Here is a 23815-nt window from a genome sequence, read left to right on the forward strand (position 1 = left end):
ATGCATACACGCATACATACACGTCCTGCCTTGGCTTCTCGATCCAGGCTATGCATGCATGCGTGCCTTTGACTATTGCATACACCCACTAGCGTCGTATGGGCCCGCTGACCGATACATACACAATCGACTGGTAAGATGGGCTCCGATAATGGTCACAGTCCTTTCTCGGTATGTCTATCTTGACCACCGCCTCGCCGAAGCCATATACAGGTGTATATATATACTGGTCTTCGAGAGAAGGATGGATCGTCTCCTTATCACTTTCCAGTCCCAAGTACAATACAAAGTATAAAGTATAACCATAACCTCTGGAATCACGAATAACTCACCATGGATTGTGAGTTCCTCTCCATTCTTTTCACTGGCCTGACTAACACCTACTCTCCCAGGCTTCATTTATAAAACCCACAACCTCACCCTCGCTCCCTTTGAGTGCAACAACGTCGAGGGATCGCCCAACTCGCTCAGCGGGAAGGTAGAGTATTCTCAATATGGATATACAGTTTCGGATACATGGAGTTATGTGTGAGTAAATATCCCCTTTCTGAGCACGGTCGTGCTGATGTTTTATAACCAAAGCTTCATCTCTGTATTTGGGGTTGCACTTGGTGAGTATTCTCTTCACTATGATATGACTACCCAGCTTAACATATATTCGAATACGACAGTCGCCCAACTCCTTCTCACTGTTTTTTGGAAATGTTGGTGGACTCTACCCACTCTAGCTGCTGGCACAGCTGGTGAGTGAGCGTCTCAGTCATCATCTGATCTGCATAAGCTGAGCTACATGTTGAACTGTCATAGTCGAGGTTGCCGGGGTATGTACTCACGCTCTATCGCTTAGTAATGCTGGTCTCGACTAATTCGCCTGATATTCGTAGTGGGGAGGAAGACTCTGGAGTGTGTTATCTTGGGAATGGATACCCAACGAAGGTGGTTTATGGAATAGTGCACGTGGAGCGTATATTATGCAGTGAGTTGTACTGAAGTCTTCGACCGATCAATACTGACTTGATGATTCCCGCAGAATCTGCTGTCTCGTTATCGCTCCTACTTTCTATTCTGCCGCCAACTATATCCTCTTTGGAAGGTGAGTAGGCTTCACAAGCTGAGCTACTGGTAACGAAAGAGCTGATTTGCACCGCTCACGACAGGATCATCGCTGCTGCGGGGTAAGCCTACTCCCTCCTGTCAAATGTCGACAACTCACTGAACAGTCTCTTACACAGCCCCTCCTACGTCTCCCTCCACTCTCAATCATTCTCGACGATCTTCGTCATAGCCGATATCGCATGTCTAGTCATTCAAGGTGCAGGAGGAGGCATTGCCGGTACTGCCGATGACAGAGATGTTGCCGACACGGGTGCTTATATCATGACTGCGGGTGTCATCTTGCAACGTGAGTGTGGTCTTGTTTACATTTTTCCCCTCCCTGACCAATCCACTAGCCATCCTCCTGTCCCGTTTTCTCTGTATCTCTGTACATAACGCTGACATATCCTTCTCGGTTAGTCATCGTGACCATCTTCTTCACCGGATTATTTGCCGAATGGATCTGGCGACGACGTAACCACCGACCGTCCAAAAGACAATTCAACCCATTCGCTCGATTCTACCGAAAAAAGAACGCCCCTGCTGCAGCCCTTGAAAATATCGAAATGTCACCTTCCGCTACCCTCGTAGAGGATCCAGCGATGATCAACGCTATGAAGCCTGAAGGGAGTAGTGCATCGTACACCAGCGATAGCGCTCCATTCGTAGCTGGAGGTGAAAGACAATTATCAGATGGGAAAGTCAAATTGATGTGCGGATTGATCTCTTTCGGTACTTTGCTCATCATAATAAGGTGAGTATCCCTTATCAATACATTCAATTTTGGCGCTGATCAGCTTGCTCCTTTAGATCCGTCTACAGATCAATTGAATTACTTGACGGATGGGAAGGTGCTATCGCCATTAACGAGCCATTGTTCTTGGGATTGGACGCGTTCTTGATGGTGAGTGATACGGCCGATCTCTCTCCTGACTCATTGCTGCCTGGCTTATCTTTGAATCAGGCTACCTTCGCTATCACTTATGCTATCATCCATCCCGGTTTGGCATTCGGTAGGCGTCTTTTCTAAGTTGTCGGTGGTTCAGGGGGACATGGAATCCTATGAAGAGAAGCAGAATGTCCCTCGATCAGAAAGTTTGGAGATCAACAAGTGAATAGAATCTACATGAGCCTGTAGCGTATTACCATAGATGGACAATTTTCAAATTCTCTTTCTTAGACAGGCATGTATAGAAGTCTTCACGCCGAAACAATTTCTGATGCTGCATATACGTCTGAACTTTTCTCTCAAGGTTTTAACATGTACTGCGAACAATGCTCAATTAGGCACAATCATTCACTCGAGTCTGTGGACGAGTGCACCTCATCATGATCACTCATTGATACAATTGTGTTATTCATGCACTACAACGATTAACGATATGGCGGCCACTACATATTCGCTCCCGGCCCATACTGAGTCCCAATTTGAACCAACTTCATGCTATAAACCAAACTACTTATTTATCGGTTTGCCCCGCTCATCGAATATCAGAGGGAACCACCCACATCAGCTGCGTGACAGGGTCCGTTGACGTCTATACACATTCCCGGTCAGTCTCTGCTTAGCTGTACCACCTTTCTCCGTATCGCGTTCAGGTTTTAGATCGGCCAAATCGAGCTTGCAACATCGTTCGATTCCTTTTAGCGCTTCGTTTCTGCACCACATTGAGGTTTGAATGAGTTCTCCGTTGCTACGCACAAGAAGACGGGGAATGTTAAAAACTCACGCTAGGTTCGTATATGCCAACCGTTGTATATAGGTACTTATGAACTGCACGTCCTTGACGTAAGTTGCAGCGGCTGGATCACGGACACATTAGCAATTGACACCATCTACAGATTTATGATCGGAGGACTCACCAAACAGATCCCCGTTAGCTTCCAATCGCTTACTTTCCCAGATCAACAGCGTAGCAACTCGACAGCAAATTCTACAGGGTGATGTGGGCCCAAATCAGCATAGATATTGTCTACAATAAGCTAAAGGTTGACACACATCACTGCAAACAGATTGACATCGCCGATGTCCTGCGTTCAATTCATCAGCGAATCTTCTATAGGCAAGAACCTAAACTCACTGCATCTCTCTGTAAATGCAAAACACCCAGTATCTTCCTGGCCGCTTCTAAAGCCCTTGGATTGGGTTGATCGACCGAGTCGATCGAATAAAGAAGCATTTCTGTGCAGAGAGTGATGAATTGCTATGATCAAGCCAAGATTAATAATGAATTTACGTCTCACTAGATTCAACTTACTAAAGTCGCGGTATCAGCAGTAATGGTCGGTCTACCATCTGAGGATGTGGCCGTCTGTCTCAGCTCCGGAGGTATCGTCTTGTTGAAACTCGCGATGGCATGTCCCAGTCGCTCTTGACCTTCGGTGTCGGGCCGGCGTGATACCTGATACATCAATTCGATAGCGAAGAGGACATACCCGCTGGAGTATGCCAAAGAGTTAAAATCTTGCGCTCGAGAAGCGAGACTAATCACTCACACCTCAGGCAGATGCATCTTATCGCATGTAATTGGAGGCGGATCGACGAATAAGTCAGTCACATGCTGATCGCATGAAGCAAGGTGCGGGTCATTCTGCAATATACAGTCAGCTGAGTCAGCTGAATGATATCCGCCAACAACCCAATCTCCCACTCACAGTCTCATACTCTGCCCATGGACGTGGAAGAGGTGTCTTGATCCTTTGCAAGTCAAATCCACCTGGAAGCTCAAATGCGATGGAAGTACATCTGTCGACTAGGTATAAAGTCCAGCTAGAAAAGACTTATCTGATCAGTTGAAAGATCTAAGACTGCTCGATTCTCAAGATCAACCCACAACGCGTAGATCCGATCTGCTAGTTCCAGCTGAGACAGAGCCGGACTGTCACGTTTTCTACCCTCCCCGGGAGTGAGTTCGCACTTGTAGTCAACGGAAGACTGTATGGTATCCAAACCAGACGCTATGGCAACTCTGCGAAGACAAGTCAGTATGACGGATTCCGATGCTCAAAACTCACCGAACAGTAAGACCCATCATTGCCAAGCCCTATACCAGCTACATCAGCTGGAATTGCAAGGAGGAGGAAAAGAAAAGTCATAAACTCACCTCCATATGGCTGTCCAAGCCAAAGTACCAGGTGGCAATCATAATCCCTGCTCGGATAGCATCAAATACGTGATCCACTTTCTTGAGAGCGAGATCCAGTTGCTCCTTCGCTCTCTTCAAGAAGGTTGGTTCTTGACGTCGGAGTGATTCCAGAGGTGAACCTCTGCATGTCATCAGATACTAAAAGCAGGGTCTCTCAGCGGGGAAATCGCGCCACAAATATACAGTTTTACCCACTATTGCGTTTAGTAGACACGGATGAGGACGTAGCGCTGGATCAGGTGACTGAAGTCGTGAATAGAAGGTAGAGATGTGCATGTCCACTCCAAAGATTCTCTGGCCTGTGAAGTAGAGAAGGAGGCTGCAGGTTTGTCAGTGGACATCGTAGTGAAGTACGGAGCAAAGGCTACCCTCGTTGATAACAAGGGTTTCAATCAAGAAAGGTAGTGGAATGGATTGAGCGGAGAAGTCTCAACTCACAGATGGTCCCTCTCCACCTCACTCAGCTCCGTCTCTTCCGTCCACGCCAAACCGCCATCTAAGACACCTTGACCTAACAAAGAGGTTATGTCTACTTCATTCCAAGGTGACGGCATGGTCTGCACCGGTCCCATCATACTTGGAAGCACACCTATCATGCTGGTATCCTGACTCCATGGACTGGCGTTGTATGAAGTGGGGATGGTGGAGTTGGACTGCAATATGTCAAAAGGAGACATTGCCGAACCTCTTCGACCTGGTGTACTGTTCACGTCTAATTGAGGGGCTAAGTCTAAAGATGATGAAGAGGAGTGGGTGGGGATAGCGGGGATGGGAGGAACGTTGGAGGTAGGAATGGGAGGTGAGATGTCGCTGGCACTGGTCGGAGTCGAGTTGTATATACATTCTCGGTTCTTTTTGAGACAATTTGCACACGATGGTTTCTCCGCTGGGCATCGCTGATGTATCCAGTCAGCTTACCAAGAGATGGTAACAATGTCACTCACAATCTTGCGAGTCTTGCACGACTGACAAGCATCGCCGCTGTGTAGCTATACAGTCAGACCTTTCACCTATCACCTGTCACCGACCAATCAACTCACCGAGCCAGGGGTCCTATGGAACATACTCAGCTGACATTCCTCTGCTAAACAAGGAATCCACTCACTATGTTTCGGTGCAGCGGGCATGCTTACACGTCCTATACCGTGCAAATTGGTCTTCTGAGCAGTGATATATGTTCAATGGGGATGATATATGCATGAGATATATGAGATGTAGACGATGTATGGTAGGGAATGATAAAGCTGTGTACGAGAGGTCTGTTTACACTTTTCGTGCTTAATTATTCATCTTACGTAATCGCATGAAAACGAAGTGGTCCACTCCATAACACTGTGCCAGTCCAGACCCAATCCTCGATCAGCTTTGTCAGGTGAAATGAACCTCATAAGTCTGCTCATCATCTGAGCTCAAATCAGTCCTCATGAGGAGTATATTCCTCAAACTTCGGGAGGTCTACTGGCCTGACCAGTGAATTGGACAAAGGATACATCAGAATAACATGGGGTACAAAAAGGTGGGAAGAGCGATGACGATCTCGCCCACAAAAGTATCAGTTCCTTCCGAATCGACCCAGTATTGCATGAGCGAACAACATTCCTAGCAACAGGGAAAGATGAAGATCCGTTGATAGGGAAGTTGAAGATGAATTTGCGATTTTGTCCGTCATTGGTCTTTGATTGTCCCTATCACAGAGCAAGTCATTGACGCGAGTCTCTGGTGACACGAGAGCCACTGAACTTACAACAAAGAAGGAGCAACGCTGACCGCCAATTGTACCGCCGTTGGACTACCTGCAACGGAATACGGTCCCACACCGGATGGAGGAACGGTCTGGAAAGTCGCTGTTCCAGTATATGCTACTGAGTTTCCTGATGATGCTGTGGTCTGTCCCGAGTTCGAATTGGACTCGGAAGCTATGGGTGTACCGTTGACCGAGAAGAAGTCGATATCCAGCCCTGTGGTATAAATTGCATCCAGCGTCAGTGGGTGTTCCTAGTAATAGCGGCTGGGGTCGATCATGAGTAAAAAGATACGAGGCGATATCAGGAATTAAGCTACCACTCACATATACCACCCACACCAGTATCGTAGAACGGCTCGTTTGTCATTATCACCGTATGCGTCTTGTTCTCCAGACCATGAGCTTCGAACAGGACTTGTTGATATAGTTCTGGATCCCTCGCTGTTCCATTCGTATATTGCTTTTCGCCACCATCTATCAAACCTGATAGGAAGCCGTGGCTGCGATGGAATACATTCAGTGACTAGGGGTGTGAGTGAGGCGCTCTTATAACTCACTTTGGCCTCTTGGCTCCGTATACCTGTATATCTGTGCCCACAAACACTATCACAGCTGTATCTCCATCATTGGTTGTTGAGTGGAAAGTCGAGTTTTTGTATCGACCAAGGAATGGATCGGCTATAGTATATCGTTAGCTGGATGTATCACCAGTGATCAAAGCCTCACAATCCTGTTGCAGATTCCAGTCCCCAACATATGAGATATAAGGTGATGAGTCGTCGTATGATTGCGTCGTGGCCATGGCTGCTACGGCAGGTCGGGTATCGGGTGTCGATGATTCAAATCAGAGTAGGTTAGATGGAACGAACTTGGCAAAGAAGAGAATCAAAAGGTCATGGGTGTCTACAGGTCTCATTTTACTTTTATGACCACTCAATAATCACTCTCTACCCCTTGAAGCATAATTTGGCTGGGAGATCACTCCTTTCACTGGGGTATTTGTCCAACTTCATTGCGAAAGTACTGTAGTGTCCCTTTGACTGGCACCAGAAAGGAATGACCGCATGCGTACGCACGCACACTACACACGGTTTGTGTTCGACTGTCCATCATAGCTGCGTGAGGCTGTGTGTGTGTGGGTGTGTTTGGGTGTGTTTGGGTGTGCTTGGGTGTGTGTTATAGAGGGTTCATCGAGCGATCGGAAAGAGACCCAGTGAGTTATTTCACGTGATGAGCTGGATCCCCTCAACAGTGAACAGCGCTCCGTTGGTAGCAATCGAGGTTGGCTACATCTATCGCATAGTACATGCATCCGAAGTATGCTCCATCCTCACTGGCTTCCTTGTCACCCCATCTACATAACTACATATAAAACTTTCATCACCAGGGTGGAGGAGGTGGAGGTGCTCCGTTGTTGTGGTGGAGGTTGCTTCTCGTTATTGGCAATCCCGCTGTTCAGGGGCGATTTCTTATGATACTGTTGATGATAACCTAACGACTTTCATAGGGGTGGAGAAAGTCTTTTACAGATTGACCCATACCATCCACTGAAGTCGAGATCGTTTGAAGCGATGGGTTCTTCGAATCTGTATGCCTATCTTCGAGTTGGAGGAGTAGCGACTCGCCAAGTACCTATCACCATACTACCACTTCCTCAGTCGCGATGGGAGAGCTCTCAGGGCTATCGTTGCCGGGCGAACAGAATAGTAAAGTCGAAGAAGACCAGACATCCAAAGCACTACATCATGATCTAGCTCGGTCTTTGTCAAAAGGAAGAAAATACGCTCTTCTAGCGGTATTCTCAATGGGATTGTTCATGGATGGTAAGTACATCTGCAATTGGCGGTAGCAGCGACAGTGACCAAAGTGTTTGCTTCCCCAGTCGTCGGTTTCTCCGTCTTCTTCGTCATGGTCAGTTCCACTGCGGAGGATTTAGGCATTAGCACGGCTGAAGAGACATGGATCATTGTAAGTTCTGTTCCTGCCATCAAGCCTTATCGCTCAAATCTCCATAGACCAGCTACGGGGTGACATTCGCGTCGTTCTTGCTATTTTGGGGAAGAGTCTCAGATCTATATTCACCCAAATTAGTGTTCACTTTCGGCTTCATCGGATTGGGCATCGCAAACATCATCATCTCGTTCTTGACGAATCCAATCGCGTTCTTCGTGGTCAGAGCAATCAGCGGGCTCTGCGGTGCTTGTCTGGTTCCATCGTGTTACCGTCTAATTACGTCCATCTTCACCAAAGAAGAGCTTTCATTCGCTTTCACGGTGTATGGTATCACTGGGTCTATAGCCAATTCATCTGGTGTGATCATTGGAGGAGCTCTTTTGCAGATCCCTGCCACGGGGCAGTTGGTAGGTTGGCGTTGGTACTTTAGAATTGCAGCGGCTCTCATGTGAGTGGAGTTGTCCGTGTTGGTATGTCGACTGATCATTTACATAGCCTGCCAGCAGCGACCTTATCCTTCTTTCTGATACCCAAAGCAAGAGGTGAGAATGCCGCTTCTCATTCCAAGTTGAAGCGGATGGATCTGCCGGGTGTCTTCCTGTGAGTGGTGAAGTGAAAGTCTGACGAATTTGCTGAACCATCTGCACCAGCATTCTCTCCGCTTCCTTACTGTTAATCGTCGGCTTGACACTCGGCGCATCACGTGGATTCAGCAGGCCCTCGTTCTACGTCCCACTCATCATCTCTTTCCTACTATACCCGTCGTTCTTCCTATGGGAAAGACGGCTTGAAGACGGTTTCGCTCTTATCCCCTCGCGCACATGGCAGAATCCAAATTTCCTATTGTGGTCAGTCCTTGCGTTGCTAGTGTACGGTTGGTGGGCTGCAGAATTCGTCGCCCAGGCAGAAACGTATATGCAAGTGCATAACGACCTTCCGATTATCGCGGGTATAAGGCTGTTGCCACAAGGTATCACCGCATTTAGTATGAGCTTGGTGCTGATGTGAGTGTTGGCAATGGGTCGATTCATTGCTGATTGATCACCTAGCAAATACCCGCCATATCCACCAAACCTCGTTTCGCAGTCATCGGCGGTTTCGTCGTCTCAATCGTAGCATATGTGCTTTTCATTCTTGGCGGGGCGAGAACCGATTCCGACTATTGGAAATTCACGTTTCCGGCGTCAATCATTGGTTCACCGGCTATGCAAATCGTGATGAACAGTTGCAAGTGAGTGGTAAAGTCTTAGGTCTTGAGGCACATGCTCACCAACAAAACAGCGTCTGTGCAATGATGTCTGTTGATCCTCATGAATCCGGAGTAGCAGGTGCGATACTGCAGACTTCTTTCCAGATAGGTTCTACTGTAGCTTTATCTATTCAATCGGGTCTCCTAACGGTCTATCCGAACTCGTACTTCGATATACGGAATATCCGCGCTTCGTGGTATTTTATGCTCGGTTGGACCGCCGTGTGGTTGATTATGTTCGCGGCGTTGTATCGTCAACCAAGGGAGAAATCGTCCGGGACAAGGGCGGCTCATTAGATTAGCTCGGATACCGCATGTCCTAATGCACCACGTATCGAGTCGTATTGACGGCGAGCAACGTCTCGTGCCGTATACCTCCCATATCCTCAGCAGGCAGATAGGAAGAGCTTAGAACGGATGTGCTGTTGCTGAAGGGAAGGATCAGCTTATATCGTGATGAATGTATATGTGCGTACAATACTTCTAAATGGTGTGAACTATCTTATGCATCAATATACCAACCGCTGGCCTCGGGACGTGATGAGGCGGCTTCAGGCTTTGGCATATTTTCATTGGTTTGAGCTCTATACCACTGATATGATGCCGTACATATTGATCCTTGGTGTCATGGCCATATTCATACAAAGTATACATGAAAGATTTAGCAAACGCGTACTCATATTGTAGCTCCAGATCGCTCAATGGCCAACCCCTTACTCTTTATACAGGCCATTCCCTATGGATGTCTATCAGCATCGGCTGCACTGCAGGAAACAAGTAGACTCACATCGTTTGACTTAGATTTTGATGTACAGCTTTAACCTGTTTTGCGTACGAGAAGAATAACCCAATAGTTAGTATACTCAGACGATCATAAGTATTCGTCACTGACCTGAGTGTAAGCGTCAAGACCATACGTCCCCAATTCTCTCCCAATCCCACTTTGTTTGAACCCGCCAAATGGTACTCCAGCATGCAACAGTGCATACTGATTACACCAGACAGTCCCAGCGTCAAGAGCAGCAGTAACTCTTGTAGCTTGCCTAGCGTCATTGGTGAAAACAGCAGCAGCCAGTCCATATTCTGTGCTGTTTGCAAGTTCAAGTGCCTCTTCTTCAGTCTTAAAGCTTGCAGCGACGATGACTGGGCCAAATATCTGTCACACGCACAGTCAAACCAGAACAGTCAGCGTATTATTCTTCCTTTGATTTAAGGTTGATCGTGACGAATGATGGCGTACCTCTTCTTTGACAGCTTTCATATCAGCCTTGACATCGGCAAGGATAGTCGGTTCAACCCAGTACCCTCCGCCGGATTGAGGCCATTTCTGTCCTCCCGTAACAATTCGAGCACCCGCTTGTCGTCCGGACTCTATGTAGGCTAAGACTTTATCACGTTGACCTTCGGAGATCTAGAGGTGTGGGACCGTTAGTATGCAAACTGGACGAGACAATCACCAATCGCGACATACCAAAGGACCGAATGAAGTGGCTTCGTCGGCGGGCTGAAAAATTAGCACAGTAAGCGGGCATCATAAGCAGCAAACGTAGATGACGTACATTTCCGATAGCACAAGCCTCCGCTTTAGCCTTGAGAGCCGTCAAGAATTTCTCATATATCGCTTCTTGTACGTATACCTGGGGAATATCATTACTATCGTCAATATCAATTTTTCAATCTGAGTGATCATTTCACTTACTCGACTACTAGCACAACAATCCTGTCCCGAGTTGAACCAGATACCCATAGCTACCCACGCAACAGCCTCTTCGATATCCGCAGAATCGAAGACTAGCATTGGGGATTTACCACCTAATTCTAATGTGACTTTTTTCAAGTTCGATTCCGCAGCAGCGACGGCGATTCTTCGGCCGGTGGGTACTGATCCTGTGAACGCGACCTGTTATCACAACCAGCTGATCAGCTAAAAGATGAATTGCTTGGTGTCTCCGGTGTCAAGAGGCTGCTCCCGCACCTTGTCAATGTCCATATGTCTTGAGATAGCATCTCCTGTTGTCGCTCCAAGACCGGGAAGAACATTGATTACTCCCGCTGGGAACCCAGCTTCTACAACTAAATCACACAGATAGAGAGCGGTAAGGGGGGTGAGTTCTGAAGGTTTGATGATAACGCAACACCCTGCGGCAACGGCAGGTGCGACTTTCCACGCCCACATCAAGAGTGGGTAGTTCCATGGGATACTAGGCAATATTAGCTCTCGTCTGTCGTGAATCTGAGATGTGGATCAAAACGTACATTTGACCACATACACCAATTGGTTGATGGAGTGTGTAGACAAACTTTTCTTTTCCAAAATGGTTAATTGTTTGACCATGGAGTTTGTCTGCCAGCCCAGCATAGTACCGGAGACAGGCGACAGAGTCTGCGACATCTGCATCACTACACCACCGGTCAGTAAGAAGCGCTTAGAGTATGTATTCAAATAGATTGAGAAGTTGTCGAATTTCAAGGTCAAGGTATCAGATACACACCGAGCGATCCTAATTCCTTTTCCTGAATTGAGAGACTCCAGAGCTGCTATTTTCGCTGCATCCTTCTCCATCAGATCAGCCAGTTTGAAGAGGACTAGAATTAAGCACCATACCTTATCAGCATATGATTGAGGACTGTACAGAGAAGACAAAGGGACCAACTCACGAGCGGCTCGTTCGGTAGAAGCAACGTTCATTCCCCAAGTAGTCTTGAAAGCTTTCCTAGCTGCTGTCACTGCAGTGTCGACGTCGACTTTCGTTGCATGGGCAAAGTCCAAGAACTGCTCTCCAGTCGCGGGGTTGATTGTGGAGAATGAATTGGAGTCGGAGGATTCGACCCATTGGTTGTTGCTGCGAGCAGTCAGGTCAATGGGATCCATTGAGGAGTGAGAAGCAAGTGTAAGACCTAGAGAAACTCACATGAAAAGACCAGTAGGGACGCTAGTCTTGCCGAATGCTGGCACCTCGATTTCTTGCTTGATAGCCATAATGCGTGCTGATGAATGAAAGCAAAAGTCAAGTCTGCGTCTGAAAGATGATGTGATCAGCTTGTGGGTATATGACTTTTAGCATTGTGAACTATCTTATCTAGGCAACGAGGATATATGCTCGCAATTGATCGATGTTGTGTATGTCAGTAGTTATCGGGCACCATACAGCAGCCGAGATATCCCAAGCGAGGCATCAGGCGTCATCAGCCCACAAGCGCCCATATCATTTACATCTACCGGGTAAACCCGGTTGAATTATTGGTTCTGGAAAAACTTCCGGTTACATCGGAACATATCTAGAAACAAGAGTCAGCTGATAACGAATATCCTTTTAGCCTGAACATGCTTTGTTGACATTGTCTGTCTATCTTTACCCCGCGAATCTCAGCAACAACAACTTGTCAAGATCAGAGCGAGCAAATTGTACCCACAATGCTAGATACTTCAACCTCTGGGAGTCAGAAAAGGGTCACCAGGGCTTGTGATGTAAGTCTGTAATTGATAGCTTCAACGGATTGGCGGGTCTTTTTGGGAATGCAATGCTGCTCTCAGAGATCTTGAAGATTATCGGCATTCATGACAAGCTTCGATGATCGATCATCCTTGAAATGAGGGATCTAGAGATGAATCGAGCTGTACATTGGAATGACGCTGACTTGTGTTATTGCTCATCTGGACAGAACTGCAAGAGGTATGCTCGACCCGTAAACACACGCTTTCAGTACAAGACTGACCAGAGCGCTCATAGTCGACGAACAAAATGTGAAGCTGCTTCAGGTGCTGCCGTCACGGAGAGTAATGATAATCAATCTTGTCAAGGCTGCATAGATAACGGTCTGACATGCACTTTCGAAGCACCCTTCCGGAAGAGGTCAGTTGGTACTGTTGATCCCGCATGTCAGCCTACTGATTGGTATTAACCCAGAGGTCCTCAACCAGGATCCAGAAAGAGACAAAACCCCGCTTCACCACCCACGTTGTCATTTGGAACTGGACACTCAAGTCGGAGACAACGATTACAATCGGATACGTCTGGAGCGGACCAGGATGTTCTCTTACGTCGAAGAGACTCAATGGCTGCTGGATCATCTAAAGCACCTCCTATCCCTCGTCACAGGCTACAAAAAGTTCCCTTTGGTGGTGTGCCAAGCAGTCTCATTGACCGACTGTTACCTTTATACTTTACCCATGTGCATGTAAGTCACTAGGACAAGCTATGTCCCCAGCTGATCGATCCACGAGGATAGAACGTTTGGCCATTGATATATAAACCCACCTTCAATCCACGCGCCACCTCCGCTCCTCTCCTCCTTTCGATGCTAGCGATCGCATCTTGTGTCACTCGGCCAGGATCTAGTCCCACTTCCCCCGCTGAAGTGAACGACGATGAAGGATCAGACTCTTTCCCCGCTGATCGATTATTCCTTATGGCAGAAACGAGCTTACGTGAATGCCACAACGATCACCGAATCGATCTGATCCAATCTCTACTGTTGCTAAGTCTACGTCAAACTGGCTGTGGGGACAAGCAGAGCGCTTCGATGTATGCGGGACGAGCATGTTCCATGGCTTTGAACATGGGTCTGAATCTCGTTCCAATGTACACGAATGCGGCCACGCGAGGAGGTATCGAGGGGGACAGCGGTGAGAAACCCGCAGGTCATCCCAGCAACATGGATGCGATAGAGATGGAGATTCGGGCGAGGGTGTACTGGAACACTTACGTTCTCGATAAAACGTTATCTGAGGAGACCGGCCGTCCGTTCCTGCTGACATACCGAAAGACGACAACACCTTTACCGAGTATCGAAGAACTGGAAGAATACGAGACTTGGCCTCCTCCAAATCTATCAGCTACAGGCTACATCCCCCGGGACACCCACATCATTCCTCGTAAGGGGTATGTGATGAGTTGTTTTGCCTGGACCTGTAGATTGGGAATGATCGTTGAGGATATTTTGGACCTGGACACTTCCTGTCCTGCGCCACTCAATGATTGGGACAGAGAATTCTTTGAGCGGACCCCAATTGTGGATGTGAACGTTGTTTCTGATCGCTTGACCAGGTGGAGAGAAGCCTTACCGAGCAACCTGAACGTGGACACCAATTCGAACCTAGCGCCTCTGCCTCACCACGCAGTAGGAATAGCTGTGAGTTTATTAGATTTTCTTCTGCTGCAAGGGTACTGGAATGTTAGCAGACTGACAAATGAATCCTATATTGCATATCATGTAGTGGTATCATACAAGCTGTATTTTACTACATTCACGATTCATTAAACGGACCAAACACGGCAACGATCTCTCTCTTTCACCTATGGTCGGGACAGCAGCTTCAAATACCTACTCGCACGCCCATTTGGCACGTCAAATCTGTTCGGAAGCTGCTCAAGCGAACATTGAGATACTTTCATGTTTGGACAAATACCAATTGCTCAAGGTGGCTAGTTCTGATGTACTACACATGTTAAGTCTGACGGCTTTATTCGAAGGTCAGTCAGGAAGTCGACCATCCTTCGCTTGTATGCAAGCTGACGACCTGGACGTCATTGAAGCATTCGAGACGACCAACTCGGACATCCAGTCTGCCAATCTAGCGAAGACCAATTTCGCTCAGTGTTGTAAATGGTTGAGAGATTTCTCCAGCTCGTGGCCTGCAGCATCTTCGCATCGGCTGTTCTTCGAGGGATGTGAGTGGGCTATGTTATCCTTTCGGTATTGCGGAGCCCTAGTTGTACAGTCACTTAAACTGATAGATATGTCAAATAGTGATCAAGGGTGGGCTCAAAATGGCCACTACTCCATCCGGTCCCGTTTTCGCGTACGAACAACTCTCAGCGGTCGCGGCTCAAACAGGCAGAAGGGACTCAGGTTCTTCCGGTGTCCCTCTTCAACCAGAGGCGATACCGACGCCGACTACTCCTGATGGCCTTCGATCCATCCGCCGTAATCTATCCATCAGCGAGGACGAGTCAACCAGGAATGATCAATTGCAGATGCTTTCGGACACCGCCACCGCCGTATCTGGATTCAACCCCACCAACACTGTCCTTGGTGGTACAATGGGCATCTCATCTAGTCCCTCTGCGCTGTTCCAATTGCCACAAATATATTGGAACAGCCTAAACACGAGCACCAATGCCGCTTCAAACAATGTTTCATCTTGGGATCCCATGAATAACTTCGACTTCGAATCTGCGAATGCTCTGGGTGCCGAGACAGCAACCGACGTTGGTGTTTCTTATGAAGAATCGCCTGCATTGAACACTGCGTGGCAGTCGCCTTTCGATTCTGGAAGAGAAGCTGGCCAGGATCCTATGCTAGCTAGCGGATCAGACCCTAATTCAGTTGTCCAATCTGCCTTAATGGCGTTCATGATGCAAGCTGCTCGAGGAAGTCAGTGACGTAGTGCCGCTTTGTACTGTCTCCTAATATATGTTTGTACCATGTTGTAGTTGAGATCGATGCATGGTAGCAGCAGTGTAACGATTGGATACCGAGATGCATGTGCAGTCCTTAAATATACATTTGAGACTTCTGAGGATGTTCTGTTGCTTCGACAACAAACGTTCCGGATTTGAGATGGTTGGCTACAGTTGATTAGAAGGGACAGGAGATATGTGTGATCCACCGTGGAACTCAGGCGCACCGCCGTTCTTTTTACTCGAGGGGTCTTCGATTTCGGGAGGGGACAAAGTATCTTGTTCGATGCTCATACCACCTTCGATCGTTTGTGGACCTCTGTGAAGAAGAGTAAGCTTCCGTATATAGCTATCTTCCACTGTGGATGTTTAACGCACTGGAAAAATGTCTTCCCACCGATCCTAGGCAAGAACCAGTACACAGTCGCAAAAATCCATACTGCTCCAGCCACTAAACAAGCATAATTGAAGGTACCTGCATCGGGATCGGTATCGGCGGGGCTGAAAGTCTTATCAGTGATCGTTCGACTTATAAGCGCAAATAACTCACAAGCTAAAGAGAACGATTGCAAATGTCATCCATGTGACGGCGATGATACCGCACATTCTGCTCCAGCGACCCAGATGCCAAGGACCGGGCTGAAAGAGTTCCTCCTCGTCAGTATGAAGTTCCTGGAACTGTGTCATTTCCAATTGGTTGTTCGACGAGCGTGTCACACCTACCACAAAGTTACCCTGGCCCCATAAAAGCTTAGCCCCGATTGGGATACCATAAGCGACGTCTACACATCGTTGTTAGCGAAAACAATTTGCCTAAGTGAGGGTTTTCCAAAAAAAAACTCACAAGGTCCCATGATTGCCAAAGAGAAGATGGCGCTGATTCATGATCGTCGTCAGTCTACATATCGGTGTGGGGTATAGAGCATATAGGTGTAGGAGCGAAATGTCAATGCCCGTAGAGCCGTTGACTCACTTGATAGCAGAATAATTGATGGGGTCCGCAAAACATAAAGCGCCCAAAGGTATTGCGCACCCTACGACCAGCCAGACGGCTCTCACAGGCGTTCCACTGAAAGTATCAACGTGGTGGAAGTATCGGGAGAAGGGGAGTGCTCCGTCTCTGGCAAAGGCGAATGCTTGTCGCGAGGAAGGAAGGATGAGCGAGGCCGTCATGGATAACTCTAGGATAAAGGTCAGCTAGCACTGCAAGTCAAGTAACCGACTGAAACGTACGAGCAATACACCTATAGGTATGAACGATATCAGCCGATGAATAGTATAATTACAAGGGCATATCGCTCACATGAAAGACCATACGGCCAAAGATCCTTTCTGTCCAAATGCCTGCAAGTAGATATAAGCAAGTGGTTGTCCAAGAGCATCATCATTGACTGCTGCTACGTCGAGACTAAATCACTCAGTCAGCGATGGCTGGAGTTGTCAATGTTTGACGGAACGTACCCCATTGTTAGAGCAAGGATGATCAAGATCACGGTTCCCAAGACACCAGCACTACCGATCGCACCAACGATAGCTTGCCTGAATATTCATCAGCAAGATGTCGTGGATTATCACACTCACGGTACCGCTACTGAAGCGTTGGTAGCTTCTTCACTGATCGACACAGCACAATCAAAACTACAGATGGTCCACACAGGAGCCAAAAACGAAAGAAGGAATGCAAAACCGTTTGGCCAGCTAGTCAAATTGACGAATCCGCCGAATGTAAACGCAGCGGTGTTGAGTTCATGTCGACGAGCGATCGGTAGACCGATGATGGTGACGAGGGAAAGGAGGACGTTGAGGATTACGCTTGGAGTTTGGAGACGAGCAAATATATTCGTGCCGTATGCACAGATCAATCCGCAGACTACGAGAATACCGATGTACAACCCAAATTGTTGACCAGCTGTAGATATGAAGCTCTCGTTGTTGATTGACGCTGCGGCGAAAACGATGCCGGAACATGCCCATCCGAGTGAAGAGACGGCTGCGACGTTGCCAAGGAACGAGTTGTCTATGATGAGGGTGATTGGTAAGATTTCTTCTCGTATAGAATCGTATATCAGAAGGGAGCACTTACATCCTACCATCCAGGCGAGGAAGTTTCGGTACTTGGTCATGTGTCAGAGACGCTGGTATTTAGGATCATGACAAGAACTCACTCGTGGAGGGCTAAGTCTATGTGTCCAGAAGTACAGTCCACCTGAGGTAGGCATTGAGCTTGCGAGCTCTCCCTATGTCATTATCAGCTGGATAATCAAAGTATATGACAGAGTCAGACATACCATGGATAACCCGACGAACAGAATCAAGATAGCACTGATCAGCCAACCCCAGATCATTCCTACTGGTCCACCGTAAGGCTAGATTGGGTGCGTCAACACAAACACAAGCCTCTAGAAGCTAGACGTACAAGGTTGTAGAATATGGTACTGGCTATGGATGGGACGACACCCATGATAGAAAAAGCCACACCAAATGTCTCCCATGAGGTGAAAGTTCGTTTGAGTTCAGCATGATAACTGTACCAGTCAGAAGCGAGGTTCAGCGGATGGTCTAAGCTCCTTGAGCAGATATGACCTACCCAAGATGTTCCAACTTGTCATCATCTTTCCTAGTTCGCTCACTTTCGATAGGGTGGTGGTGTTGGTTGTGCTGAAGTGACATTTCAGTTGTAATGGTCATAATTCTTTCTACTCTGAGAATGCACAGGAGGGCATGTCTTCATGGAAAGGGAAGAGATCTATTATACGTATATTTACGTTGATGAACAGATTGTGGGGACCGACATTGCGTGAGCTAGGCGAAGGTGTGAAGCGCTAGATATGGTAAGGAAGATATCCGATAACGATGGATGATTGGGAAGGATAAATCCAGATTGAAAAGTCATTTACTCTCTGATAACGTTGCGCGTTTGATAGATAACACATGACCGTGGATGCATGATCAGGTCCAAGAATAGAAGACGGGAGGACGGAGAGTCGTTATTGGGCAATCTTAAGCGAAGTAAGAAATCGTAATTCATCCAGGAGGAAAAACAAATCATCCAGCATTTATCCTTTATCCGAGATCTGCATAAACCAATGGTATAACCGATGATGGAATTCACCCATAGTCTTCCTTCATCCTAGCATCCGTTCATCTGTCTAGCAACCCTAGTCGATAACGCATATATATTATACATATATATATACATGAATAGGTGGATATGGGCACAATGCGACAAAAACACAACTCATCTCCATCGCATTACACTTAGACCAATATGGTACTCATCCCAACAATGTCATCACTCAGTATTGGCAACGACAAACCCTTGTCAACTTCAGCCCATCCTCTCGATCCTTTATCAGCAGACGAGATCCGTACTGCCGTCTCAGCGGTACGAACGTTCTTAGGCACCCATGAAAATGTCGGGAAGCCATTAGTTAGACCTCTATTCAACAGTATCAGTCTCCGTGAGCCACCTAAATACGCTGTGCTTCGATGGTCTGGTTTATTCGACGAGCAAGATCTCGAAGCTGTGGGATCATCTGGTACAGAGCCATTGAAACGACAAGCTGATGTAAGTCAACATTCAAAAGGATGTCATGCTGATGTTGTTGTAGGTCCACCTCATCTGCCCTTCCTCATCTCAAAGCTTCGAAGGAGTGGTCGACCTGCCCTCGAACCTTCCAGGACAGAAGCAGACGTCTGCGGCTGTATCAGTCTGGACGCCATTGCCCGAGTTGATCCAACCATCACTCCAAACTGAGGTGAGTGGTTACACGTTCACAAGTCAGGGTAGTTTGCTGACGAGACCTATACTTAGGAACTCATATGGGCCGAGGAGATCTGCCAGAAGGACGAAAAGGTTCGACTAGCATGTGAAGCTATCGGTATCAAGCAGTCAGACATTGCTGTTGATGGTGAGTCAAATCCCTTGATGGAAGATCGCTGACCTCTCCTTAGGCTGGTGCATTGGTCTCGATGAACGATTTCCAGGACGCCGTCTACAACAGTGCTTCATCTTTGCAAGACTCCGTCCAAACGATAATCTCTACGCGCATCCTTGCGACTTCATCCCGGTAATCGGTGGGTCCGGTTCATGCCGCATGAGACTTCTAGCTGACAGTAATCAATAGATTCGCACACTGGAGAAGTCCTCACTATCGACTACCCTCACACTAATCAGAAGCAAGGCGAAGCCCATCCTCCTTCATCTGCGGAAGCTCACGGGGCTAAAGAACCCAGAGAGCGATTCGCCCCACCCATGTCTGGACAGAATTACCTTCCCGAACAAATCGCTTTAGATGACCCAACATTCAAGGTGCGAGATACATTGAAACCGCTTCACGTTGTACAGCCCGAAGGAGTCAGCTACTCGTTAGAGGGAAGAGTTCTCAGCTGGCAGAATTGGAAATTGCATATTGGATTCGAGTTCCGGTGGGTTTTTCAGCAATAGCTTGAAACCACAGAAAGGCTTACGTGGTGTTCGTGTCCAGTGAGGGGCTTGTGCTTTCAAATATCACCTATGACGATGGCGTCAAGGGGACGAGACCAGTCTTCTACCGATTATCGGTAGCAGAGATGGTTGTTCCAGTGAGCTGACTATACCTATGGATTTATCAGACTCGAGCTGATCATCCCCTGACAGTACGCCAAGACGATCTTCCCTCACCATCGAAAGCAAGCGTTCGATACGGGTGAATATGGTGTTGGAGCTCTTGCCAATTCCCTTGCTCTCGGGTGCGATTGCTTGGGAAGTATCACGTACCTCGATGCGGACTTTGTGACTAGAGCGGGTGGAATCGAGACGATCAAGTCGGCGATTTGCATACAGTAAGTCTTTCGAAGTCTTAGACATTGACAAATGCTTACCGAGATAACTTGTAGCGAGGAGGACGCTGGGATCTTACACAAACGTGAGTCCAACCAATACCTGTCAGACCTGCCCCACTGACAGTCAATATCAGACACCGACTTCCGTGATAACCGGGCTCACGTTGCAAGAAACCGTAAACTTGTCATCTCCTCCATCTGTACCGTCGCAAACTATGAGGTGAGTCACACGGCCACTGGTTCTGAGCTGACAGTCAGTACGGGTTCTACTTCAACTTCAGTCTTGACGGGTCTGTGGAACTCGAGGTCAAAGCTACTGGTATAGTCAACGCATATGCTCTGGCTCCTGGGGAGGCTCGCGATCCGTCGCATGAGGTGGAAGTTGCTCCACGTATAGCTGCTCAACATCATCAACATGTGAGTTCTCATTTGTACGATATATACCACTTTATACCACTAAATACTGACTCTTCATCCAGCTCTTCTCACTACGCGTTGACCCAATGATCGATGGTTTACAGAATCAAGTGGTTCAAGTGGATTCGGTCCCCGATGATGAGGATGTTGGCAGTGATAGTAATTTCTACGGTAACGGATTCAAGACTGTCAAAACATTGTTCAAGAGTAGTAAAGATAGTGTATCCAACGCCGATTCTGCCAAAGCACGAGTTTGGGCGATCGAGAACCCCAACAAGCAACATTTCAGCACTGGTGGTAACGTCAGTTATAAGATTGGTAGGTCGTTCATTACCAGTCCTTGGACTCATTCCCACTGACACATTCGGCAGTGTCCAAGGACATGCCACCCATGTTGGCTAAACCAGGTTCAATCGTATGGAATAGAGCACCGTTCGCCCGACAGAATGTGAGTCGAACCTACCTGAGACATCTTGCTGACCATCTCTAGATGTTTGTGACGACGTACTCGGATGACGAAAAATTCCCCTCCGATGTTCACATAAACCAGAATCCCGGAGGACCGGACTTTGGTTCCCAACAATGGATCAATAGAGACGATAACATCGTTAATAAGGACGTTGTCTGCTGGCCATGTGAGTGTTACAAAGCTTAAATTTGTTTATCGGCTAACCTTTGCCATCAGGTTTCGGTGTGACTCACATCTCCCGACCAGAAGATTGGCCAATCATGCCAGTGGAAATCCTACGGGTCCACCTCAAACCCTCTGGCTTCTTCGACGTGAGTGTACCGTTGTGTGATGCAAGCCGGATACTGACTTTGTGCTTCAGCGTAATCCTGGTTTAGACGTCCCGTCAAGTGCTGATTCTAAATCACGTTACGCCAATGAAGCGTTCACGAAAGGGAAAGTGAATGGACTCAGCAATGCCAACGCATCTTGTGAGTCACTTTGATGGAAATCGATGGCTATATGAGTCTGACCCACCCAATATCAGGCTGCGGCAGATAGACTTGAAGAATCAGTTCAGTTCTGTGCAAGATGGGCTAGAAGCGGTGTGAAGATATCAGTGGTCGTAGCTAGTTGTATTAATATGCATATCGGATATATCGCTTGGTGGTCACAGGGTGCACCCTTAGCATAATGAGTTGAACATGGCCTCAGTAAACTACCTAGAAGGACTATCGTTTGACCGCTACTCTGGCAGACCTGATTCTCTTCTTACTCCTTGTTCATTGTGAGCTGCAAAGTCTGGCCTTTCAGCCATATTACCTTTGGCTAGATTAATTCCCTTCAGCCAGGCTTTGAGATCCTTGACAAATGGGAATAGCGCTCGTGTCTTACTGGGATCGGCCAACATGATCATCGGATGGCCGTATTGTCCCTGTGAGAAACGAACAAGAGTCCTCGTGAACAATCGAGCCTTCCATTGATACCGCGGCAGCAGTCATTCATTCGCAAACAACCAGCTATATCACGAAGCTTGGATGCGTATCACAGAAGAGAGAGAGACCCTCACCGAGAGCTTGTCCATAGTGACAATCATCTCTTTGGGAAAACTCGGGACGGTACTGGGATCTGCTAAGACGAGTTTCTCTCCAGTCATCTCTTATCAAACAGCCGAGAACTGAGCAGACAAGAGCTGATCGGCTGCGATCTCCAGAGTCTGATCTGCGAACTCGTCTGGCCTTTCAAAGCATTGCGCGGCGATCCTACCGATATCATCGGCTCCGATGAGCTTGATTGGCACATCTGCCCGCCTTACTTTGCACACAGATTAGTGATGGGGTTGCCTACGGAGGGAGAAGCGGGTCAGCCTGACGCCATGAGCCCCTGATGTGGCGCAGAAACAAGACTAGAGGAAGAGAAACTGTTAGAAGACAGAAGGAGCATTGCCTTGGCCAATGAAGTGATGGGTTAGTCGCAATGACGGGGTGAGTGACCAACCCTCAAGAGGCGCATGCACCGGGGAAGGAACCCTCACATACCTTGCTTCAGCTCATATTGCGGATCATCCTTTGAGGGCACTGCCTGATCCCCCGTATAGCTTGCCGACCTTGGCAGTTACCTCCTCGAAAATGACATCGACTTGATCCAGATCCCCTTGAACGATCTCGACATTTGAGAGATCTTTCAGAAACCGAGCTTTTTCAGAGGTGGAGTCGCGACTCAGGGCGAGGATTCTGTATTTCGGACTAGTCGAGGCATTGCTGATATCCACAAGCGCCTAAAGACATCTCGATAGCACGCACGCAAATCCTCGTGGCTTACTGTATCGATTGCTACAAGAAGGAAGCTGTCTAATTCACCTTGACTACAGCCGAACCCTGAATGTCGGTAGCCCCTGTGGCAAGTGCCGGCTCTCCATGTGTTTGCGTGTGAGAGATCGAGAATGTAGGTGATTGTTGGCGTCATGTGAGGCGATGGATGTTGGCCGTCGATCAGCGGTTATTCATAGGCGGACGTTCGATTATCCGAAACATGACCTCGGACCCCGAGATTCACCGTCCAGGTTAAATAAAGCTCAGGTTTCGAGGCCCCTCACCGCCGTCGGACAACAAAAGTTGGAACCCGTCAGACATTCGGACGGTGAGTGCTGCTGTGTTTTTCATGTAATTCAAGAATATGTATCACCGATCACAGCTCACATGAAACACATTTTTGCTGCCAACCAGCACTCATATCTAGGTGACATGAAGAACCAGCTCGTGGCTCATCTGTACGGGTCAAAAAGTAAAGTAGAACTAATACATCATTCTACAAAACACCCCTCTTGCCTGCACCTTCACTGATTGCGGAGCAATGCATCGCTGTCTTCGTCGACCTATTGAAAGGAAGAAAACGTCCATCGCTTATGCAGTTGCGTTCTCGATTTGTTGCACTTCATACTTCTGTTGATCATCCTGCGCAGCATCAGCACGAGTTCTATGCACGCGATCACGGGTCACTGTACTCACAGTGAATTCATCCATTTCCAGCTTGTTC

General features: G+C 47.7%; 10 protein-coding genes across 10 annotated transcripts; 5 read left to right on the top strand and 5 right to left on the bottom strand.

Annotated features, from left to right (window-relative positions):
* Positions 1-333: 333 nt before the first annotated feature.
* On the top strand, positions 334-2125 carry I203_104740 (uncharacterized protein; the record flags this gene model as incomplete). The annotated part of the gene is made up of 12 exons (XM_019143674.2): positions 334-340; positions 393-528; positions 583-611; positions 672-743; positions 808-821; positions 885-976; positions 1031-1093; positions 1158-1175; positions 1233-1402; positions 1516-1849; positions 1906-1999; positions 2060-2125. 12 exons carry the CDS (start codon positions 334-336, stop codon positions 2123-2125), a joined length of 1095 nt encoding a protein of 364 aa, XP_019006723.2.
* Positions 2126-2605: 480 nt separating this feature from the next.
* I203_104741 (uncharacterized protein) lies at positions 2606-5368 on the bottom strand (the record flags this gene model as incomplete). Its single annotated transcript, XM_065517601.1, has 16 exons — positions 2606-2753; positions 2826-2898; positions 2959-3029; positions 3095-3126; positions 3177-3299; positions 3354-3534; positions 3592-3686; positions 3751-3865; positions 3930-4064; positions 4111-4139; positions 4200-4379; positions 4437-4560; positions 4680-5137; positions 5186-5222; positions 5282-5294; positions 5347-5368. The coding sequence occupies 16 exons, from the start codon at positions 5366-5368 to the stop codon at positions 2606-2608; spliced, it is 1836 nt and encodes a 611-aa protein (XP_065374419.1).
* A 425-nt stretch (positions 5369-5793) lies between these two features.
* I203_104742 (uncharacterized protein) lies at positions 5794-6787 on the bottom strand (the record flags this gene model as incomplete). The annotated part of the gene is made up of 5 exons (XM_019143672.1): positions 5794-5926; positions 5986-6199; positions 6310-6485; positions 6543-6663; positions 6712-6787. The coding sequence occupies 5 exons, from the start codon at positions 6785-6787 to the stop codon at positions 5794-5796; spliced, it is 720 nt and encodes a 239-aa protein (XP_019006721.1).
* Positions 6788-7648: 861 nt separating this feature from the next.
* On the top strand, positions 7649-9054 carry I203_104743 (uncharacterized protein; the record flags this gene model as incomplete). The annotated part of the gene is made up of 6 exons (XM_019143671.2): positions 7649-7808; positions 7868-7953; positions 8001-8386; positions 8434-8538; positions 8589-8942; positions 8988-9054. The coding sequence occupies 6 exons, from the start codon at positions 7649-7651 to the stop codon at positions 9052-9054; spliced, it is 1158 nt and encodes a 385-aa protein (XP_019006720.2).
* Positions 9055-9143: 89 nt separating this feature from the next.
* On the top strand, positions 9144-9484 carry I203_104744 (uncharacterized protein; the record flags this gene model as incomplete). The annotated part of the gene is made up of 2 exons (XM_065517602.1): positions 9144-9169; positions 9220-9484. 2 exons carry the CDS (start codon positions 9144-9146, stop codon positions 9482-9484), a joined length of 291 nt encoding a protein of 96 aa, XP_065374420.1.
* Positions 9485-9970: 486 nt separating this feature from the next.
* On the bottom strand, positions 9971-12167 carry I203_104745 (uncharacterized protein; the record flags this gene model as incomplete). Its single annotated transcript, XM_019143669.2, has 11 exons — positions 9971-10009; positions 10080-10343; positions 10428-10598; positions 10659-10691; positions 10747-10824; positions 10887-11087; positions 11163-11388; positions 11444-11587; positions 11680-11773; positions 11846-12030; positions 12100-12167. The coding sequence occupies 11 exons, from the start codon at positions 12165-12167 to the stop codon at positions 9971-9973; spliced, it is 1503 nt and encodes a 500-aa protein (XP_019006718.2).
* Positions 12168-12602: 435 nt separating this feature from the next.
* I203_104746 (uncharacterized protein) lies at positions 12603-15573 on the top strand (the record flags this gene model as incomplete). The annotated part of the gene is made up of 8 exons (XM_065517603.1): positions 12603-12656; positions 12851-13041; positions 13096-13366; positions 13418-13770; positions 13813-14320; positions 14406-14661; positions 14725-14859; positions 14939-15573. The coding sequence occupies 8 exons, from the start codon at positions 12603-12605 to the stop codon at positions 15571-15573; spliced, it is 2403 nt and encodes an 800-aa protein (XP_065374421.1).
* A 186-nt stretch (positions 15574-15759) lies between these two features.
* Positions 15760-18261, bottom strand: I203_104747 (uncharacterized protein; the record flags this gene model as incomplete). Its single annotated transcript, XM_019143667.1, has 15 exons — positions 15760-15910; positions 15970-16092; positions 16142-16230; positions 16315-16373; positions 16436-16467; positions 16565-16772; positions 16825-16835; positions 16895-16999; positions 17053-17130; positions 17173-17608; positions 17675-17705; positions 17757-17828; positions 17880-17957; positions 18008-18116; positions 18179-18261. The coding sequence occupies 15 exons, from the start codon at positions 18259-18261 to the stop codon at positions 15760-15762; spliced, it is 1665 nt and encodes a 554-aa protein (XP_019006716.1).
* Positions 18262-18877: 616 nt separating this feature from the next.
* Positions 18878-21974, top strand: I203_104748 (uncharacterized protein; the record flags this gene model as incomplete). Its single annotated transcript, XM_065517604.1, has 16 exons — positions 18878-19159; positions 19203-19349; positions 19406-19502; positions 19546-19668; positions 19719-20019; positions 20079-20175; positions 20231-20415; positions 20470-20498; positions 20550-20635; positions 20722-20832; positions 20895-21150; positions 21204-21280; positions 21323-21467; positions 21518-21612; positions 21663-21771; positions 21838-21974. 16 exons carry the CDS (start codon positions 18878-18880, stop codon positions 21972-21974), a joined length of 2277 nt encoding a protein of 758 aa, XP_065374422.1.
* A 51-nt stretch (positions 21975-22025) lies between these two features.
* On the bottom strand, positions 22026-22436 carry I203_104749 (uncharacterized protein; the record flags this gene model as incomplete). The annotated part of the gene is made up of 2 exons (XM_019143665.1): positions 22026-22214; positions 22350-22436. 2 exons carry the CDS (start codon positions 22434-22436, stop codon positions 22026-22028), a joined length of 276 nt encoding a protein of 91 aa, XP_019006714.1.
* Between the last annotated feature and the right edge of the window lie 1379 nt (positions 22437-23815).

The sequence above is a fragment of the Kwoniella mangroviensis genome (assembly GCF_000507465.2).
Source record: "Kwoniella mangroviensis CBS 8507 chromosome 1 map unlocalized Ctg01, whole genome shotgun sequence".
NCBI classification, from domain to species: Eukaryota; Fungi; Basidiomycota; class Tremellomycetes; order Tremellales; family Cryptococcaceae; genus Kwoniella; species Kwoniella mangrovensis.